At 35.8% G+C, this 22,340-nt stretch overlaps 2 protein-coding genes across 2 annotated transcripts; one reads left to right on the forward strand and one right to left on the reverse strand.

Annotated features, from left to right (window-relative positions):
• Positions 1-9,659: 9,659 nt before the first annotated feature.
• LOC133876348 (AAA-ATPase At3g50940-like) lies at positions 9,660-10,661 on the forward strand. Its single transcript, XM_062314615.1, is given in 4 exon segments — positions 9,660-9,770; positions 9,812-10,090; positions 10,092-10,211; positions 10,302-10,661. Coding segments are annotated over 4 exon segments (870 nt in total).
• A 2,191-nt stretch (positions 10,662-12,852) lies between these two features.
• Positions 12,853-20,205, reverse strand: LOC133875241 (uncharacterized). Its single transcript, XM_062313291.1, has 10 exons — positions 20,044-20,205; positions 19,384-19,476; positions 18,717-18,835; positions 16,816-17,579; positions 15,258-16,648; positions 14,485-14,564; positions 14,288-14,380; positions 14,136-14,209; positions 13,720-13,852; positions 12,853-13,185 (listed from the first exon to the last, which is right to left on the reverse strand). The coding sequence occupies exons 1-10, from the start codon at positions 20,126-20,128 to the stop codon at positions 13,102-13,104; spliced, it is 2,916 nt and encodes a 971-aa protein (XP_062169275.1). The 5' UTR covers positions 20,129-20,205; the 3' UTR covers positions 12,853-13,101.
• Positions 20,206-22,340: the final 2,135 nt, after the last annotated feature.

The raw sequence follows: 22,340 nt of genomic DNA on the forward strand, positions 1-22,340 counted from the left end.
AATGAAATTGCCCTTTAATAATTTCTATACTCCCTTTTTATACCCATATGTACATGTGCTATATGTCTCTTTTACCCCTGTCAAGCACAGGGCTCCATGTAGACGTCTCATATCTTCCCTGACTTGATTTGACTGGTTTCATAAATACTGAAGGCTTCCTGCGACCAAGGTCATTGTCCGGGGACCAATCCTTTCCGGTGTCCGAAATCCCACTTGGAGGGCAAATCTGGCCCCACCTTGGGTGGGAGAGGAATATTCCTTAACAACCATCAGGACCTTTGCCCCAGCTTCCTCTACAAGAAAATTAAGAGGGTTTGCCTCATAAACTAAACGAAGATGGTCCCTGGTATATATTCATTGCTACCCCTCCATGCATTAGAGTTTGATGGAGATCAGCTACAAGAGAACATATATCAGCCCACTTTTTGGGGTATCTGCCTTTTCCTTGTCTCACAGTGTTAATATATCGCCGCCAGTCAAAATAGCATGTATCATTTACTGAATAGATTTGTCCTGACAAAATACAAAGATGTCTAAGATGGAATCTAAAAGAATCTTTATTAACTTTCATATTAGTTTTCCTCCTTTTTTTTTTTTTTTTTTTTTGGAAACCAGTTTTTCTCTTTTAAGTTAAAATGAATAGTACTAACAACGATCTGCCAAAAAATATTTCCAAGACAAAAGTAAAATCCACCAGATAATGCCATGTATTAAAAGAGTTTACCCCACTAACCCAAATCAAATGGGTCTTTCTAATAATTTCTATTATGTGCAAAGAAAAGTAATGGTTAATAGATACACTCAGGCTATGATAGCATATATTCATGCATTATTAGCATGCACTTCACATGAACTTATTCATCATTACCTTGAGGAGGAATTTTAATACTTGGATGTGTGAGGATGAAATCTCCAATTGCATGTGTTCCTGAACCAAAGCTGATACAGAGTGTTGGAGTTGGATTGTTTGCCATACTTTTCTCTCATCTTTCTTTCTTCTTCTTCTTTCAATTTTTTTTTTTTTTTTTTTTTTATTATTATTATTATTATTATTAAGAAAACTGCTTTCACCTAGTCTTGTAAATAAAACTAAGTCATGCAGATTATGTGACCCACTCATGCAAAATTGTAATAGTTTCTTTGGACATGCAAATTATTTATTCGTTTCACCATGCAGATTATCTTTTTCATTTTTTGAAATTATGACCCACTCATGTTAATTTGAAATGGTTGGTTTGACATGCAAATTATGTGACTCATGCAAAATTAGGCATTTCAACTTCATACTTTTTATTTGTAAATGTACGTAATTATTTTTCTTTATTCATAGGGAAATGCCAATCGCACTATTCCACAACTATCATGCTCTATTGACATTGCAAGGTCTAATAGTTTTTGAATTTTTATTTTATTTTTTATTTTTTATTTTAACAATGGTTTATCCAAGAACTACTAGACCTTACTACAATTCAACTCCAAATGAAATTGTCATTTTTCCGGAAAACTTGCAAATTCTTTTTACTAAAGAGATTATAAAAAAGATATTGCTAGGCAATTAGTAATGGTGAACATTTTAAGAGTTTGTCCGGCATTCAAAATGAAATATATGATGCAGGAAGAAAACTACAACATTGCATAGTACTCAAGGAAGTGTCTTGGCATTCTGAAAAGTTACAGAGATTCTTATGGAATGCGGAATCACAGAAATTAAGCGTGCTCATTCAAAGGTAAAATTCATGATCAAGTAAACTCACTAGTACCTCTCTCTTCGTTGTTGTAGTTAAAAGGAAGAAAATGCAAGATACTAAATTAAGGTTATACCAAAAATTGGGTGTTTATGTTGTGAATGATGCTCAAAAGTAGGAGTGGAAACTCAGGGTAGCCAGTTGGCATAAATTGCTAATCGGGTAGCTGGTTAACCAGTCATTTAATAGCCATCAGTTACCGGTTGGTACCCGGTTATCCGAACCAGTAACCAAAATTTTAAAAAATTGGGTCTTTTGGGCCTAATTTAGGTATTGGGCCTACTTTTTAAGCTTAAGTTAGATTTTTTTTAGCCATTTAAAAAAGAGAAATGTTATACCATTATTGTAGTCCTTTTTGAGACATTTTGTGCTGACTTGACATAATTTTTTTAATTAAAAAAAAATTACAACTTGAAATCAATTCTCTCTATATCTTCTATGCCAAGTCAGCACAAAAAGACCAAAGAATGACCACAGTAGATGCTCTAGCATTTCTAATTTTTTATTTTTTATTTTTAAAAAAAAAAATCAATATTTTTTGGCCCAATATGTTGGCTTAAGTTAGAATGGAAGTAAAAGTGTAAAACCCTAAATTTTATTATTTTAATTTTTTAAACATATATATATATATATATATATATATATATATATATATATATATATATATATATATATATAGGGTTGGTAATTTTTGACACGACCCACGAACCCAACACGAGCACAACACAAAAATTTAGGGTTTGGGTTTGACATTATTGGGTACGGGTCATAATCGGATCAACCCGATTATGACCTGTTTATAATCGTGTCTGGCGGGTCAACCCACGTTGACACGACCCACGAACACGACACAAAAATTTAGGGTTTAGGTTTGACATTATCGGGTTCGGGTCAACCCGATTATGACCTGTTTTTAATCATGTCTAGAAGACACGATTAGTATTTTTTTTTTTTAAAAAAAAAAGTCCGTCCAAAAGGACCGAAAGTCCAAAACCATCATCATGTTGTTCACCGTCATGCATCACATTTCTATTTTCTAGTTTTCTTTTCGCTTCACCCAATTCACCGTCTTCAAGAAGTTCACGCCGCACACCTCTTAAACGGCCGAGACGCCTCTCAGAAACTCGGATCCTCCACAAGGTCCAGGGGCTCAAGCTCTCAAAGCCGCAAAAGCCGAATTTTAGCTCTCAAAGCGAATCTCCACCATGCAAACCTCCAAAACGGCATCGTCCCCACCAACTCTTTCCCTTCGATCTCCACCAGTGTCGTCCCCGCCGGCTCTTTCCCTTTGATCTCCACAGGCGTTGTCCCCAACGGATCTTTCGGGGTCCAAGCCCAGTCAAACCTCCTAAAGGCTAAAGTCTTCGGTTCTGGTCGTCAGATCCGGAGGCTTGGGCTCTCCAGCCCTGCTCGGCTGCTCTACCTCGTTGACGTCGTGTCCTGTGGGCTGTGGGGTGGGCACTGGGCAGTGGGCATGCGTTACTGGGTTCATCGGGTTCGTGTCGTGTAACCCGGTTCACAACCAGGTCGTGTTCGGGTTATAGTGTTTGACCCAATTAATAATCGGGTCGGGTTCGTATTGAACCCAATTGTGTAAACGGGTCAACTGAGTTGACACCAACCCGACCCATTAACCCGAATTGTCAAGCCTATATATATATATATATATATATATATATATATATACTCGGTTACTGGTTATAACCGATTTTAATATTTTCTAAAATTAGTAACCGCTTTGGTAGGGCCAATTACCAATTATTTTCAACCGGCTACCAAACCAATTGACCTGTTAGCCGGCTACCGGTTGCTGGTTGGTACCTGATTACCAGTTACCAGAATTGGGTGTATTTTGTTATTTGGATTTGTTATGTTTTGGATTTGGATTTGTTACTGTTTTGGATTTTGGATTTAAAATCTGCATTAAAACCAGCCCAAAAGTGGCCAAAATTGGGTCAAAACAGGCCCAAACCCCAAATTGAAAAGCGGTTATATTACAACCGCCGATTATCTACTCAATAACCATTTATAACCGCATCCGCCTAGGCGGTTAGCAGTTACGGTTGTTAAAATACAATAACAACTAGGCGGTTAGCAGTTACGGTTGTTAAAATACAATAACAACTAGGCGGCTAGCGGTTTTAGCCAATAACCGTCGGTTATAATCGTTTGTACACCCCTATTCAAGAATATGAGTATATAAACTCTTTTTTTCTTTCTATTTTGTAATGCTAGAAAATACAAATTTTTTTTTTTTTTTTTTACAATTATCACACGATGCTGATCTAGTAGTCTCAACTAACCATTGAATCATTCAGTGTTAAAAATAAAATAAAAATAAAAAAAATTCAAGGGTTGATTGAGGTTATTATGTCAGCTTTCTGAGATAGTTATCAAATAAAAAATGTAATTTCTAACGTTGCTCTATTTTTCTTTCTTTTAGCTATACTTGTTTGACTTCATTTACATTATATGAAGAAGCTCAATGTTAGAAATCTCTTTATTATCATGCAATTATCTCTTATGTGGCAGGAGCTAGCTATTAGCATTTGGATTAATCGTTGTTAAAAGTAAAATAAAATCTAAAGACTACTAGACTCTGACATTTCAGTAGAGCGGGATAGTTGTAGAATATCTGTACGACGCTTTCTAGCCGCATTTCTCTATGAATGAACAAAAATATTTACATTTACACATAAAAAGTACGAAGTTGAAATGCCTAATTTTGCATGAGTGAGTCTCATTATTTGCATGCATGTCCAACCAACCATGCACTTCAATTTGCATGAGTGGTTCATAATTTCAAAAAAAAAAAAAATATATATATATATATATATATATAATTTGCATGGCCAAACGAATACATAATTTGCATGTCCAACCAACCATTTCAATTAACATGAGAGTCACTCGATTTGCATGACCTAGTATTATAGATAAGACTCAATGAAACTGATTTTCATAACAAAAAAGAAGAAGAAATTAAAGAGGAAACCATGGAAAACCAACCTATTCCAACTCAAGTTGCTATTCCTGAAGGAAACTTGGAATATCTATTCACTAAAGAGATCACGTTAACTGACATAACTAAGCAACTTGTAATGGCCGGTACAAGTAAGTATTTTAGAAGTTTGCCCGACATTCAAACTGACTTATATGGTGAAAAATGAAAAGAAGTTTGTGTAGTCCTCAAGGGAATTATTCCGGCACCCTAAAAGGTTACGGCACGTATGGAATAAGAATTTACAGAACAGGGTGGAGTGATATAATCAACCGCAACGGATTTGGAGAAGGAACAGAAATTAACTGTTGGGCGGTCTACAATAAGGATTCAAACAAACTAAGCGTGCTCTTTGAAAGGGTAAAATTCATTATCAAAGTGAATTTACTTTGCTATAGTTTTTATTTTTTTATTTTTTTTTTATTTTTATACAGGTAGCCAATGATAACCAGGTCAAAGTGGTGAACCAAGAAAAAAGAAAACCAAGATAAAAAGGAGTCGGCGGTCAACCCAACGAACCAAGATAATCAGGTAGCAGAGGTCAACCAAGCGGGCCAAAACAACCCGGTGCGCAGTTTAGTAAGTTAGGAATAATATGTTAGAGAAGAAGAAGAAGAAGAAGCCTTTCTTCATTAGAATTTTTTTTCCCCTACAAATATGTTCTTTATCAAATTAGCCGAAAGAACAAAATTATGTAACAAACATTAATTTTATGGGAAAATTAATGATTGGAAACTGCATTATAACATTTAGAGAACAAGTCATAAATATCCAATTTCAAACTCCGTAATCAAAATCGTCCCTAAATCTAAATGATCTAAATGGGTCAGATATAAAATAAAAATTGATGACAAGGAAGCAATATATATTCTACCGATAACTAACCCTAAATTATATAAGATTGGGAAGAGACGAAGTGTATAACAAAACAAAAGAAAACCTATATATATATACACTATCCTGCACCCACCAGATTTCTGCCATCTCTAATCCCGTTAAACCATTGAGTAGAATGGATCGAATAACCTCTCTCAACGTGGAGTTGGGTAGACAATCCCCAGTACTACGTACTCCTGGATCCCCCAACTTGAAATCAAACAACCGGGGGCGGGGCGGAATTACGATTTGAGATGAGGGGGCATAACTTTTCTTTTTCTATATATATAATAAAAAAAATAAAAAAAAAATAAAAACTTTTAGAGTAAGAAGTTAATTTTAGGGAACGAACTCATTAATAATAAAATAAAATTAGATGACTTTTTTAAATTTTTAAGACTTTTTAAAAGTTTATGGGGGATGATCACTACTGTCCTTCCAAGGTTATGGATAGTTTCACCCTTGCAAACAACTATAATATGCTTGGAGCCCTTCCAGTCCACCTAATTAGTACTCTTTTATGGGGCCGTACAAGTAGGCGAGTATTAACCACTACTAACCGTCTATGTGGATGTGCAAATGGTTAACAAAAATCACTAGCCTCATATTCGGATAGCAGTTTTAAGCTAAGCATATATATATAATAACCCACGTTGCTATCATGTACTAAGCATGGTCCCTTATGCTCATCTTCCGGTCCACATAACGTGGCCTCGATGCAGCCCTTTCAAACCTGGAGAAGGATCCTGGTTATCTTTTTATTTTGATTTAATTTAAGTACTTAGACTCCCACTAAAGCTAGAAGGGGAATAACTTTAATTCGATCGTGGTAGAAATTAGGCTTTGTTTGCCTGTCAATGAGAAGTTGACACGTAAGCCTGGAGCAAGAAAATGAAATATATGCAAAACACTCGATTTCTTGGCAGGCCTCCCCCAAGCCCCAAAGTTCTCCCCAAAAAAAAAAAAATTAAAATTTTATCCCAAATTTTGTTATTTTTTTTTTAAAAAAATTTTGGCCCCTCCAAAACTTTTTCTTTCAATTTGGCCTCCCCCCAACTTGTGGGGTTGGCTCCGCCCCTGGATCTTACGTACATACAGGATACATCCATCAAAAAAATCATAAATCGTCATAAATCATGATATCATGGTGTTATCATTAAGCCACTAAACCGCATCTATAAGGATACTTTCACGTTTATGAATTTATGGGAAAAATGCAATTTAGTCTCTCAAATTACTACTCTTTTTTTGAATGGCCTCTTAAACTACCAAGACTTACACTCTGACCCTTCAAATTACCAAAATCTTTGAAAAATGCATCTTTTAACGAAATATCTCCATAATACCCATGCCAAATGTCATTTTTCAATTTAAAAAAAAAACTAAAATTTAATTTTTTATTTTTATAATTTTAAAAAAATATTGCAATGGACCGGAGGACGTACTGCTACTTTCCAACATCGTCGTTGGGCACGATGCACGCTTACAGCTCGACGAACTCGTCCCCGCCTCTCCAAACGCAAATATGACTAATTTTCTATCCTTCGATGTTTATGATATTGATCTTTCGAAGGTTACAAATGATTCCAATCTGAATTTTATTTTGTTACAAACGACGAACAAGTCTATCATCATTGTGGAAAACCTCGATCGGTTTCTGACGGAGAAATTAACGGCCGTGAGTTTGTTCGTTGATGTTCATATCCATTTTTCTCTCTGTGATTTTTTGGCATTTAAAACGTTGGCCAATAGCTACCTGGGGCTCAAAGATCATAAGTTTTTCTCTTAGGTGGAGGATATTTTTTAGAGCGAGGCGATCTTGAGCTCGATCGAGATCAACGAGCTAATGATTGCGAATTGGAACTCGCCGAATCGGGCTATAAAATCGGTCATAACGGCGTTTCAAATGGAAGGTGATCGGAGGGTTGTCAGGAAGATTGGGCCGTGGTTGAGAAATAACGCCACCCCAAACACTCATCTTTTTTAAAAAAAAAAATAAGAAACAAAATTTCAGTTTATTTATTATTTAAATTTTAAAAAAAATAAATAAATAAAAATATTTTTGAATATTTTTATTATTTTTTTAATTGAAAAATGACACGTGGCAAAGGTATTATGAGGATATTTCGTTAAAATTAGCATTTTTCAAAGGTTTTGGTAGTTTGGAAGGTCAGAGTACAAGCCTTTGTAATTTAAAAGGCCATCCAAAAAAAGAATAATAGTTTGTGAGGCTAAATTATATTTTTTCCTTAATTTATTTATAGTAATTTTGAATATTGTTCTAAAAATAAAGTTGCTAAAGGGTTTCAAACCGGCCCAATCCTAAGGACCATTGAAGAATGGCTTAACCATCATGCTATTGTGTCATTATTATTTGTATAACAAATAATAAAGAATAATAAAAAGTCATCCCCTTGAATCCGTAAATTTACATTTCCATTGTTGCGAAGATACATTTTTATTTTATAATTATTTAACATTGACGTGAAAGTCCTAACCAACTTTTTAATCACTTCTTGTTTAAAAAAAAAAATAAAAAAAAATATTGTATAATAATTTTAAGATAAAAATATGGTGTATATATATATATATATATATATATAGCGTTACTCTTTATTAAAACATGTCCGTTTAATGTGCTACACGTCCTATGCCAAATTTTATTTTTAGAATATATATATATATATATATATTGTTGACTATGCATACTAAAACGTCATTAAATTTATGAGCCTTCGATCGGCCCCCTTCAATTTCATTTTAGTAGCCTTTTGGCCTGCCTCAGGTCTACCATTTTGTGTTGACGATCAACGTTTTTTATATGAAGAAATGCCCAAGAGTATGCGTGTATAAGCTTCTTTTTTTCTTTTTTCTCTTTTTTTTATTACATCAGTTTTGTGAGATAATTATAAAATAAAAATATAGTTTCTAACATTTATCTTTCTTTTTTAAGGGATACTTGTTTGAGTACATTTAGATTATATGAGTAAGATTAACACTATAAATTATATTACTATCCTGCAACTATTTCTTATGTGGCAAGTTCTAGTAGCACTTAGATTAAATATTGTTGTTCACAAGGGGTACCTCAATCGGCTGGGGACTACGCCTCATAAAACGGAGATCACTAATTCGAATTCTCCCTCTCCCTCTCCCTCTTATGTGGATATGTAAAAAAAAAAAAAAAAAAAGATTAAATATTGTTAAAATTAAAAAAGAAAAAAAAAAAAAAATCTAAAGTCTACTAGACTATGCCATGTCAGTAGAGCAAGATAGTTGTGAAATAATACTATGGTTTCTAGCATTTCTCTATGAACGAACAAGAAATAATTACATTTACACATAAAAAGTATGAAGTTGAAATGTCTAATTTTGCATGAGTGATCGAGTCACATTATTCGCATGTCCAAGTCCTACCAACCATTTCAATTTTGCATGAGTGGGTCACATAATTTGCATGACTTATGTGAATGGAATAGATCGAAGAACCTAAACCGACCAATAATACAACAACTACTACATACGTACGTTTAATTAAGTCTATATATATATAAAAGCAAGCCGATCATCAAGAACAAATATTTAAAGCCTAGTTTACCCACATCGATCGATCATGATATCTGGTCTGAAGAGCGCAACATCAACGTGGTTCATGATTTTACAAACCGCCAATCAACTTTTACCGCCGCGTCTTCGATCGTTCATCTTCTCAATATTGAAGCGCGCGCGCTTCTTCTCTGGTCTCATGGCTTCTGATAATCGCGAGACATGCATTCACCATGCATCAATGCGTCGTGGGAGAACTCGACTCGTAACGGACTCTATTACGCTGCCAGAGAATACCTGCCTTCCAAGATTAGTCACGCAAACAAGAATCTTAGAGCGGGCAAGTCAGTAAATCGTCAAGACATAGAAGTCGACGGAATCCAAGTTGGAGAAGCCGTCGAGGATGTCTTTGACAACATCAAGCTTACCTGGAGATTTTTCTTTCGGGAAGATGCATGGTTTTGAGCCAATTCATAATATTCGTATGTATAATGTACGAGCTAACTTTCTCTGAAAAGGATAGGGAGAAAGTCATGGATTCTTACTTGCCTCATGTCTTAAGCACATACAGGGCCATCAAAAAGAAAAGGAAGGCAAGGAAGGTAATTGCCATGGACATCTACACATGGATTCCGAGGGATAGATATTGGGAAGCATCCCCACTAAATTAAACCATCCATCCACATTCGACACCCTCGCCATTGAACCTGAGTTAAAGAAGGCTATTGTCGATGACCTCGATCGGTTCCTGGCCAGGAAGGACTTTTACAAAAAGGTCGGGAAGCGTTGGAACCGGGGTTATTTATTTTACGGCCCTTCTGGAACTGGGAAATCCAGCCTCATCGCTGCTATCGCAAATTACTCCAACTTTGATGTCTACATTTTGGAGCTCACCAATTTTAACACTGATGATGAACTGTTGATAGCGTTAATTGCTTCATTCGCCCTCTCATTCCCTAATTGTGGTTGAGGACATAGATTGCAATAAAGCGGTCCAAGATCGATCAAAAGAAGTTGGCGTTGATCCGGCCAAGTTCTCCAAGGTTAGTATGTCCACAAAGCATTCTAAAATCTGTCGTTTCGAATTCATACATTATTTTCCCAATCGATATTTGTTTCTGCTGTTTTCGCAGGTCACCCTGTCGGGTCTACTAAATGCCATAGATGGTATGTGGTCAAGTAACGGGGACGAGCGAATCATAGTGTTTACTACAAATCACAAAGAGCGACTAGATCCAGCATGGTTACTTCCTGGTCGGATGGACATGCACATTATTTTGTCCTTCTGCACCTTTAATGGGTTCCGAATCTTAGCCTCCAATTACTTGGACGTCCAAAGCCACCCGCTCTTTGAACAAGTTGAAGGCTTGCTAGAGAAAGTAGAGGTGACTCCTGCAGCAGTGGCAGAAGAATTAATGAAGAGCGATGATGCTGATGTTGCTCTTGGAGGACTTGTTGAGTTGCTTAAGCAAAAAGAGATGGGAAGTGAATAAATCGAAGGATATAGATGAGAAAGTGCCCTACGATCTTGATATTATTTTCTTTTTAAATATGTAATTGTTATGAGTAGTAATTTTTATCAATCTTTAATGTTTACTTTAACATTTATTACATGATTTATTTATGATGAGAATGTAAAATGTTATATTTTTTCCCATTATATTTAATCTCTTATACTTATTTAATGCTTAAATACACTCATTTTTCTTATATTTTGATTTATGATATAAATTGAGGCATTAAATGCAAAACAAAGCTAATTGGGCGATTTTGGACAGTTTTGACATCAGTTCGTAATCTGAGCATAACTCTCTCATAAAAGCTCCGATTGAGATGATTCAAGATGTTGTGAAACGCCAAGAAAAAGATCTACAACTTTTATGTTTTACGTTTTGAGAGATACAGGATGAATCAAGGTCGAAATCGGGCTTGAAGTTGACGTTCTGATGTGGATCTGATGCGATTTATTTTAGGAAGTTTTCAGATATGGAAATTTCTTTACTTTGAGCCTTTTCATAATCATCCAATCAATTCCAACCAAGCCAAGCAATAAATACAAAGTCAAGCAAAAGAAAGAAAAGGAAGGAAAAGATGCGTAGAGGACCAAGAAAATAAAGAAGATATTCGTGGGGACCACGTGAAAGAAGACAACATGAAAGGAGCATCTCTTTCCATGACAAAGGAAATTGACTTTCTCTCCATACTTGGCAGATTTGTGGGACTTATACAAGAAAGAATCGAGAAAGCATATGGCAACAAAAGTCCCCATTGAAATCATCACCTTCCTAATTATCCTAGCATTTATTTTATGTTTAATATATTCCTTAATTAGTCAAGATTTGGGTAGTGTTATTTTAGGATAGTATTTGGAATATCTTTCATTAGGAGATTTCCTAGGCTTCTAGCATATGGGATGAAACGTGTATAAAAGGGGGGAACCATGACACACCTTAGACCTTCTATCTTACAACACATCTCCAATCTTCTATCTTCCATCTTCTCCCCTCTTCTCTAAGTTTTAGTCATGGCCCTGCGTGGCTAAACTTTCATAATTGGTCGAAGGAAACGGAAGCCTCGGAATCAATAAAACTGTGAGATCTAATTTGTCTTTATTGTTTGATTTATGCTTTGAGTATCAGATGTTCTTCTATACTTATTTTCATGATTGTCTCGTTTAATTGCTAGGAGTACTACTAGTTTATTATTCATTACAATCTATTGCTAGGTTGGATATCAAATCCGTAATTGTTTGATCCATCCAATCTGTGAAGCAACTAAGATTTAATGATTTGCCGCGTCTAAGCAATTATTAAATCTTAGGAAGAACATCCGACGAAACTAAATGCAACCGCGTGGCTTGTGTTGTTTCGCTTCATCGATCTCTCTAATTCTTAAGGCTGCTACTAGATTAAACCTATAGAGCGTGTCTTAGGTTGTTTAGTAGTTAGGGTTAATTAGAGCGCGTCTAACTCTAATTAACTACTACTAAGGGGAGATAGGAAAACAGTTCCAACGATGAATATTCAAAGTATGAATTGATATATATTTGCATCGATGATCAGTTGTAAAATTTCGATGGTGGAAGTTGACTTAGACCAATGTTTCTTACTTGATTGATATTTTAATTTGAATTGTTTCTTAGTTATTTTTCTTAAAATTATTTTCATATTCAAAACCCCCCATCCTTGTTCACATAAGCATAAAACTCGGCTAATTACTCTATGTGGGATCGATCCTTACTTGCACTACTACATATATTTTAGAAGTAAAGTTTTTATTTTTGGGTGCTCGCGACAACACGTCAATTTATTTATTAATATAATGAATCATTATTGTTATAATGAATAATGAAAGAGTAATGAAAAGCCCTCTCCTGTAATCCCTAAATACTCATCTTTCCATTGTCCCAAGCATATATTCTAGCATAGCATTTTTTATTTATTAAAACATGTCTATTAAATGTGCCACACATTGGATGCCAAATTTTATAAATGGAATTATCAAAAAAAATCATTTTTTTTATTGGCTATGTATCCTCAAATATCAACTAATTTATGAACTCCTTCAGCCCCTTCAATATCAAATTAGGATCCCTTCAATTAGGGTGCCTGAATTGCACTGAAATTCTGACGGTCCAAAGCGCGGGAAGCTGCGAAACTCACCTCTAAAAAGGAGACCAACAAATAAAGACGACTGTGTACTTTTTGCATTCACAAGAATGGGGTAAGAAATTGATTCCTAAACTGCCTTTAAAGATATACAGGGTAAAAACTATAACCAATGAAAAATTACAACCAGTAATTCAACAAGTACATGAATTTCTGAACTACGTTACTCAAAATTTTAATGAAGGCTCGTGGTGTTGTCGATAGGGTCCATGTTGTCATGTTGTCTTCGACGTCTCAAAATTACCATAAAATTTATAATAACGGCTCATTTTGTCGGTTTGGTCCATGTTGTCTCTGCCGTGTCAGAGTTTCCGTAATAAACCTGCTTCGAGGATTCATCCCAATAAGCCTGAAAATAAGGGAAGTGAATGATGAAAAAAGGAAATCAAGCAAAACCATTTTAAGTGTGTATTCTACGTAAATAGCGGGTTAAAATCTAGCACGTGCATAAGAAAAGACTAAACAGTAATGCTACTATTCACACCCACTTATCACATCGGTTGATAAATAGGTGTGAATAGTAGCATTACTATTCGGAAAAGCAGGCCAGTATGGCCTCCATATATTCAATACTATGCGCCAAATAGAATTCAACTATTCAATGAATTTGGTGATAACCATAATTTGCCATCCCCTGAACATAACCAAAAAAAAAAAAAAAAAAAGACTTCCTCCTAATGATTCTTTGTGAAGGTGCAAGTTTCCATGATTTGCTATTCCCTTGGTTGCACTTCCATGCTGATAAGGGGAAGGTTTTAAGATGCTTGTTTATCACTCCACCTTAAGGTGTTAGGATTAGTAGCAGTTTGGCAAACTGATTTCATTTCTCTCAGAATAGAGAACCAATTTACATATAGCATATGAACACAACTATCATATATACCTGCCATCGTGATGGAAGATCTCTTGAGAGTTCTATCAAATCAGGCTGCTGGTTTCCATCACTACGTGCCTCTGGAGGAGTCTTTGCAGCTTCATTGGCTAATTTAGCTCTCCTGCGCTTCACCCGCTCACGCCTATATAAAAAAGGAATAGCACAACACATGAAAGTCAAAAAAAGATAAATTCAATAATAAATTAGATGTGCATGCATCTCTGCGTAGAGAGAGTCCAAACTCGAAATCCAAAGTGGGGGGGCAATTGATAGCCATGGAAAGGCCAAAAAGGCAAATAATAGATGTAGAATATTCATGAAATTCAATTGAACTAACAAAATAATAATATTATCCCTGGTGTTGCACATTCACCTAACAATTTCATGAAATGGAAGATTGTAAAAATGGATTTTAGGACCCATACCAATCCCCGCCCAGAGGCTGAAAATTAGCATTATCTTTGGCCTCTCCACTGGCAATTTGCCGTGCACGCCATTCCTGCAATCAGAGGAAACGTAAAGAACAAGTAACAGCAAAAATTACAGCAATTCATCAATAGATGCTCCATCTACAGACCTCTATTTCCCTTTGTCGCTTCCTCTCTAAGATCTCATAAGCATCTTCGGGTTCTTTCTCATCTTCTAGCAACTCCTCTTTTGCTGCCTTCCACTGATACAATAAATAAATCAATGATAATAGGTCCACAAAATGAAGTAGAAAAAAAGGGGGAGCAGGGGGGTAGCACTTGTACTGATGCAGCTTCTTAAACATACCTTATCCACCAAACTGGAGACTTTTTTATTAGACCTCAAGGATGGGGCAACTGCAGTTGTACGCTTTTTACTGCGCAAAACTGATGAAGAGAAAAAGAAGTCTTGAGTAATTTTATAGATGCATATGGAACCACACAAAGACAGGTGTTTAGCATGCAGTTAGTTAACATCAAGAAAGACACCGAGTAACTAAAAGAGCTAGCTACCACAGAGGGAGATGGGGGATAAGTGAGAAAAACTGAAATTAAGGTCAAAAGCTTTTCATTAATGCTCATACATGGGATGTGTGTGGTCCAACAGGAAACTTCAAATAGGCATGCTTTACTCCCCAAATCTAGTAGAAAAAAATAATTTCACAAGTAAATAAACTCAAGGCATTAAAGCTATATGTTCCACATCCGGGACACACAAAATATTTGCCAGCACACCATTGGCATATAGATACAGCATCCATCAATAGTCTCGGTAGGAACATCACCTAACTTGCAAAAAGAATTGAAATGATACAATCCAATGAGAGTTCCTTACAAATGTACTATATCTCTCCTAAACCAGTAATCATATTCTATCATGAATATAGTTAATTAATAGGTTCTTGTCTCCCTAAATTCTTTCCATCTAAGAACCACATAGATATCCAAGCAAATTGGAGTTATAAATGTATGGTAATCAGCCAGGGCCTTATACAACAGCCCTAAGGTTACAACCAAGTTTGAGGTAAGATCTCATGAAAAGTAGGACCATGTAATGACCTAGGAACACAATAAACTTACCCTTGGATTGAACCTTGGTACCCATTGATGTGGCAGCAACAGCTGCAGCAGCAACAGGATCAGTTGGTGGCACAGAAAAACTCTCTTTCACTGAGATGCTTGCAGGAGCTTGAATAGAAGATGAGGTAGAAGGAACCTCTACAGATGCCTTATCAGGCTCACCCCCAACAGCAGAAATATCGACATTCACATTTAGTGATGAATTATGGCCCACTCCCACAAAGGGGTCGACAAATGCAACTTGTTCAGCAGGAAGGCTGTCATAGCTAACAGAAGCCAACTCACTCTGAAACCCAGAGGACTCAACACCACTAACTACAGGTACAGAAGGAATTGTTCCATCTTGAAGCTCATAATAAGCAACAGGCTGAACAGGGTGAACTATAACAGTGGCAGTCTGAGTATATGTATTAGGATCCGTGTCATAATAAATTGGTGCATGGGGCACAGCAACTTGAGATCCTTCAGCATGTCCATACAAATTACTGCTCGGGACTTGAGCCACTGAATGTACATGATATTCAAAACTAGAATCCGGATATGATAAATTGTATTGCTCAGTGTAAGAAAGAGGTTGCCCTGTCTCTGTGTAGGAAGGAGGATATGAGGGTTCAGGTGGCTCATCAGGTGGGGGAGGAGGAATATGTTCATTATCAGGCGGGGGTGGGGGAATCCATTCCTCATCTGGAGGAGGGGGCACAGTAAACCCATCCTCTGACGTCAAGGACGTATAATCTGTAGGTAGATTTGGCTGAATTGGATGCTCTAATGGAGGAAAATCACTAGGGTTCAATGCAACCAAGGTACTTGTGTTGCCTGAGGAAGTTGTATCTTCAACTTCCATGTCCACGTCCATGTCAACATCTTCTGCAGCATTAAACTTATGCTCATGAATTGATTCATCACCCAATTCAGCACCACTGACTTGTTCACTAACTCCAGCACCACTTCTTAAAACTCTAGTAGGTGAACTTAATGAAGAGTCATGTTCAGCATTTACAAGAGGTTCTTTATTGTGTGAAACCTTCTGGGAGACCGTTGATGTGTAAATATAAGGAGCAACATCAGGATTTTCAGAAGTAGAAAGAACACCTTTAGTTTCTGTTCCATTTGATTCAGCCTCATAGCCCATGCTTTCCTGCAATTTGCCCTTTCTACTGAAGGCAGAAACATGAGTTGCCTCAACTTCATCTGTATGTACAGATTTAGCAATCTTGGAAATTTCATCATTAATCACACTTTCAAGCCGTTTCAGCTGCTTTTCAGAATGCAACCAAAAAGGAAGCAAGGATGAGCCATAGTATGAAAGTGACTTTAAATCAGAAAGTCTAATCTCGACTTCCAAAATATACTTTGTTATCGAGTCATGAGCTTGTAGGTGATTGTCAGACCTGAAACACATACTTCAGTTATTAGGGGGGTAGGAAAAAAAAAAAAAAAAAACCAACTAGTTATTTTAGAATCTTCTCTCTTTTTAGAAAATAATAATAATAATTTCTGACACTAATAATTAAAAGTAAATGCTAAGAGCAAATGAAGGAGAAAAGCAAACCAGTACCCTTTAAGTGACTTCAATCTCTGTAACAAACACTCACACTGTTGCACAAGATGAGAAGAAAGAGCAACCCCTGATTCATGTCCTCCAGTAGCTACCATATCATGCATATGCTTCTCAGAACCAGCTCTTAATTCTCTTGAATTTACATCAGTGCTCCAATTTGAATCTTTCCAAGCCTCATTCTTGTATGCTTCACTGCAATCATCCATCTGGTATTCATGTCCATAAACTTCTATTCCCTGAGGAATTATATTGGCACCCATGGTCCCTTCAAGTGGGTGAGCAGCTGAAGAACCACCTAATATTGCACCTGAAATGATGTTGGGCTCATCCATACCCACAGCCACAGGAGCAATCTCTGTTTTTTCAATAACAGTAGGGATTGTCTGACCATTGGTTAATCCAGTTGCCCGAGCCAAAACATCAGGTTCTTCCCATGAAGTCTCCCCAGTTTCAATATTCCAGTAATAGTAACGGCTACTCTCCTCATGCATTACTATCTTCCAGCCCAAAGTTACATCACCAATAACTTGTACATCAGATGTTCCAGAAATGGAATTTTGTTCTGTCAAATCCATTTCATTTTGTAAATCACCCGATATGGCAGGATCACTGTCTCTTTTATCACTTCCCTCCAGATTCTGGGAAACATCAGGTGGAATAGACTCCTGCTCCCATTCCTGTTGTTTGACCTTCTGAACGGAAAGGTCTTCAACAACATTGACCTCCAGATCTTTATAATCTTCATCAGGCAAATGCTTAACCTGACAAAAAGAAGCACACATTTAGCATTCCAAATAAAATAAATTATACTAACAGCATGGGATCTGTTATTTAAACAAAACACATAAATTTAGAGCATAGCTTGTCTTACAAAAGAGATTCAACTCATTAATTAATATAGACAACTTTTTCCCTTGTTCCAAGCACATGAAAATAGATTTTCAACATGAGAAGTAAACATATTTTACAAGTGACCAAGTGAACAGACTGGTAAAATTTTACCACATTTGAACATTGTTAGATAAATCAAGTTATATCACATTGAAACATTCTATTTTCTGCTGGTAATCCAAATTTTTAGGCATCACATATGCATTTCCAAGAAGATGCCTTTGAAAATTAAATGACCAAAAAGAAATGGTAATTAAATTTCTTGTTAAAGAAAAGATTAATTATCACGAAATATTAAAATCTTATTAAAAATACCCATAATTTTCTAATTAAAAATCACCCATAATTTCATTCGAGAATCACATTAGAAGAACTCATTAACCCTATCAGTGGTTGTTTGAGTTAGGATAAAAATCAGTCACGCTTTTATTAACCATATCAGTGATTATTAGAGTTCAGAATAAAGACCAGTAACGCTTTTCAAACAGATTATAGCAATGGATATACTAAGACTCTCATAAGTGCTCCAATTGGTACATGTGATCACATGAACATAATCTCTAATAATCAAGAAGCCAATGGGATTTTCACATATGGCAAAACGTCATGGTATTTAAGCAATGGAAAATCTCCAATAATCACACTTTAGAATAGAGATCAGTCACACTCTTTAAACAGATTATAGCAATGGATATACTAAGACTCTCATTAGTGCTACAATTGGTACATGTTATAACATGACCATAATCTCCAATAATCAGGATGCTAATGGGATTTTCACATGTGGAAAAACTTCATGTGTGTTTTGTGTATGTGTGTGTGTGTGTGTGTGTGAGAGAGAGAGAGAGAGAGGTAATCAAAAAATATATTAGAATATTAAATGAGTAAAGCCTAATAAGCAGTTCCGTTCAAAGCAAGAATGCTAAAAGGCTTATCCTCGACTCATGGGAACTAGTGGATCCCTCACAGCCCGAGTGAAAAAGGTACAAAAAAAGTCCATTAATTACCTCATCATTAGGTGAGGAACTTTCCACAGTGGCATGATTAAGTTCTTTATTTGGTTCCTCGTCTAATTCATCATCACTATACTGCCCAAGCAACAGCAGAGGATTCTGTGGTTGCTGACCTGAAGACAAAATATTAGTAAGTCAGATACTACCAATATCATTAATTATCTAATTATTATAACCAATATATCTGTATCCACACAAACATATGCCCAGGAAATTCAAGTAATATTGAAGTGATTGCTGTCAACATTGGAGAAAACAAAAGGTTGTGTAAAAAATGCAATAAATTGAAATTCAACATGAGCAGCTATCGTCACAGCCACCTGTTACACATTGGATAAAACTGTCAGTGGTACGTAAAGCAAATAAAGCCAGAGACATACGAACCGATAGAAAAAAAATTCTGTCGAAACCTCCAAAATGCTTTGATGCTGCCAAAAAGGGCATAATCGAATGGGAGTCATTCATAATATCACTGTGGCAGGGCCCAACCTGATCTGAGGAATGCTCCCAAGACCACAGCCACCCTACAGTCTGAAAACAATTTCTTGGGGCAAACTACATAACAAGTCTTGTACATATAGTTCCATATTTCCACCAAAACAATGTTGAGCACTCAATTCCTTTCTACATAGTCCTTTTGAAGAAAACCGACGGAACCCACCTGAAGAAGTTGGTGAATTGGGTAACCCATCACGATGGTTCGTATCTTTATCACCTCCATCTTCATCATGTTCAGTGGATCCACCCAAATCTCCTAAGGAAGTCCACAAAGATTGCAAAAAATTATAACCACAATCTACTTTAACTCGACACAAACTAGTGATTTCCCACAAGTACGAAAGCATACAAATCATCAAGCTGACAAGAGCCGATATTTAACACAATAACCCCGCATCATAACCAACCACAATTATCAATTGTTAATCAAGTTCACAACACTAATCTTATGCATAGTTATTTCAACACCACCACTAATTCATATCTAGCTCTATCACTCTTCAATTCGATTATAGGTAGATATCAAACTTACAACTGAAACAAAGATTTTCAGTAAGGAATCTGAACAATTGCTAATAAATGGAGCCCTAATTTCCTGAAAACCCCAATGATAGCCAAAAAAACGTGATTTCTCATTCAGCTAAATCAAAAACAAACCTTTCATCGAAGAAAAACTCCAAACCCTAAGACAAGCAAGCAAGCAAACGCATACAAGCTTCAAAATAAACATACACGAATTTGAACACAAACACTGAAAATCCAAACAAATCCTAAACATCTAAAAGATGAATAGCATCATAAAATGACATAAATATGTATATACCAGAGGGTTCCGCGAACAGATCGAGCTTGACACGGCGACCGGCGTTGCTCTGAGCGGCGAGGCGGCGCTCTTTTCTCTTCCCCATCCAATTTCGACTGTGTGTGAGGGCGCGATTCCGATACGATAACAATGATTTCGTTTCGACGTTTCGCTCTCTGATTTCGGACCAGCTTGTTCTAAACTATACCACGCGGCGAACATTTGGGCTTTGGGCTAAACGCTTGCCGTGTCAGTCAGGCCCAGTAAGTTCCACATATAGTGGGGCCCTTGGACTATCACTTGGGCCTGATTAGCTTGACCTTGAAATTGGACTTGACCACGGGCTGGACTTAGGTCTTATGTCTCCAAGTTTTTGAAAGACTCAATTCAAAATTATGAGAAATGCTAATTTTCAAAAAAAAATTATCCAAAAGTGATATGTTGCCGTTTTATAAAATAGTGACACACTTTTTAAAATAATAGATCTTATGGAACCGTGACATATCACTTGAGAATTAACTTTTGTAGAAAAAAATTTAGAAAGTGTAGCATTTTTCGTTTTGCTCCTTACTAGATTAAAGAAAATTTATCTAACTATTTATTAATCTGACATTTATTATTAATATATATAATTATTATTTACACTTTTAATAGACTCCTTCCAACTCATTCTCACATGCATTTTTAGGGTTCGTTTGGATTTGCGATTTGAAAATGTGTGATTTTAATATAACGACTTTAAAATGTGTGATTTGAAAAAATAATTTTTAAAAACGTAATTAAGCGTTTAGCAAAAACGCAATTTGGCCTTCAAAATTATGTGTTTTCAAAAAAGTACACAATTGCATGTGATTTGAAAAAATAGTGTTCTGAATTTTTAAATAACAATTTTTTAAAAACGCAATTCTCAAACAATTCATTTTCTACAATTTGATTTAAAATAACACTTTGACTACAAAATCGTAGCCTCAAACATATCTTTAAACTGACATACATTAATCTTATTCAAAATGCATGTAAAAATCAAGTACTTTAAAGATAAATGTCAATTTAATAATTTGTTATCATTCTAAAATTCTATACTTATTTTTATTTTATTGATTTCGTAGGAAAAACTGTGATTTTGCCAAAAATTTAATTAGATTTTTTAAAATTGCATTTTTTTTAAATCATAAATTCAAATGAACTCTGCATAAATCTAATAATATATGCAAAAGCAAGTTTTTGAACAGTCAAACCGAACGGTAACTCACCTACAAGACAAGAAAAAAATCACTGAAGTGGCCCCAACCAACGAAAAAACATCAAAAGCTTTTTTTACTTTTTTTGGAATATAAAGTTTTTATTGATTCATGTTAATGAAGTTGGTCTGCAAGTACAAACGGCCGAGCCGCCAAAGAACAGTACGTCATCCTCCCAAACATGATCTAACGAACTAGAAACAGCCAGCTTTGCTAAATTGTGAGCCACACATTTGGCTTCCCGATATACATGGTTAAACTCAACATGCTGGAAACTGCTCAGCTGAGAGTGAATTGCAAGGGGAGCCTTGCCTCAAAGATGACTTGCCTGAAACCCAACACAAGGCAAAACTGGACCCCCCCCCCCTCCCACAAAATTGGGCTTAATTATAGTATCATCAATATATCAACAAAATTAAATTAAATGTTAACATTAAAATAAATTGTCTAATGATTGTGTTTCCTATCCGGTTATGTCAAATTTATGAAAATAAGAATAAAATTATCTTTTTATATTTTTTCACTTAAAAATTCAAATTGAGGGCATGGTCCATTGGCTTGCGGGTGAAAGAGGTTGATGTGGATGAGAAAGTGAGAACTACCTACGTGGCATTGGCAAGGGGGAAGGTGCCAACGTGGGACTGCTTGCCCATCTGATGACATCTCATTCCTTTCCAGCAGGGTCTACCTTTTTGTCATCCTTCATTCATAGAAAGTGAAATATGGTCCCGAAGGCGAAAGCCAAGCAAAGATAAAAGAAAAAAGATGCATGCCTGTTCATTAGAATTTGATTAAAGATAAGAATGTCTATTAAATATGAAAAGTACCTCAAAAATAAATTCAAGTAGCAATCACATCTTTCTGAAAAATATTAGGGTTTGTTGATCTGACAAAGATTGTACATAGATTAATTGTTCCAATACATATACATAAACATATATCATAAATGTATTATTTAGTAAATTGATATACGATTATCATATAATTAATTAAAATAATGCAATAATAAAAATTAATTATGATATTTTCGTGGCGAATCAAAATCTGATTGCCCTCAAATTAAAGGGTTTAAATTTT

This window comes from Alnus glutinosa, chromosome 8 (genome assembly GCF_958979055.1).
Source record: "Alnus glutinosa chromosome 8, dhAlnGlut1.1, whole genome shotgun sequence".
NCBI lineage: Eukaryota > Viridiplantae > Streptophyta > Magnoliopsida > Fagales > Betulaceae > Alnus > Alnus glutinosa.

Coding starts and splice junctions, on each gene's coding strand:
- LOC133875241 (XM_062313291.1), bottom strand. CDS start 20,128: ATGGGGAAGAGAAAAGAGCGCCGCCTCGCCGCTCAGAGCAACGCCGGT. Junction 16,649..16,815: donor AGATTGAAGTCACTTAAAGG/GTACTGGTTTGC, acceptor TATGTGTTTCAG/GTCTGACAATCACCTACAAG. Junction 13,853..14,135: donor CAGCCTCTGGGCGGGGATTG/GTATGGGTCCTA, acceptor TTTTTTATATAG/GCGTGAGCGGGTGAAGCGCA.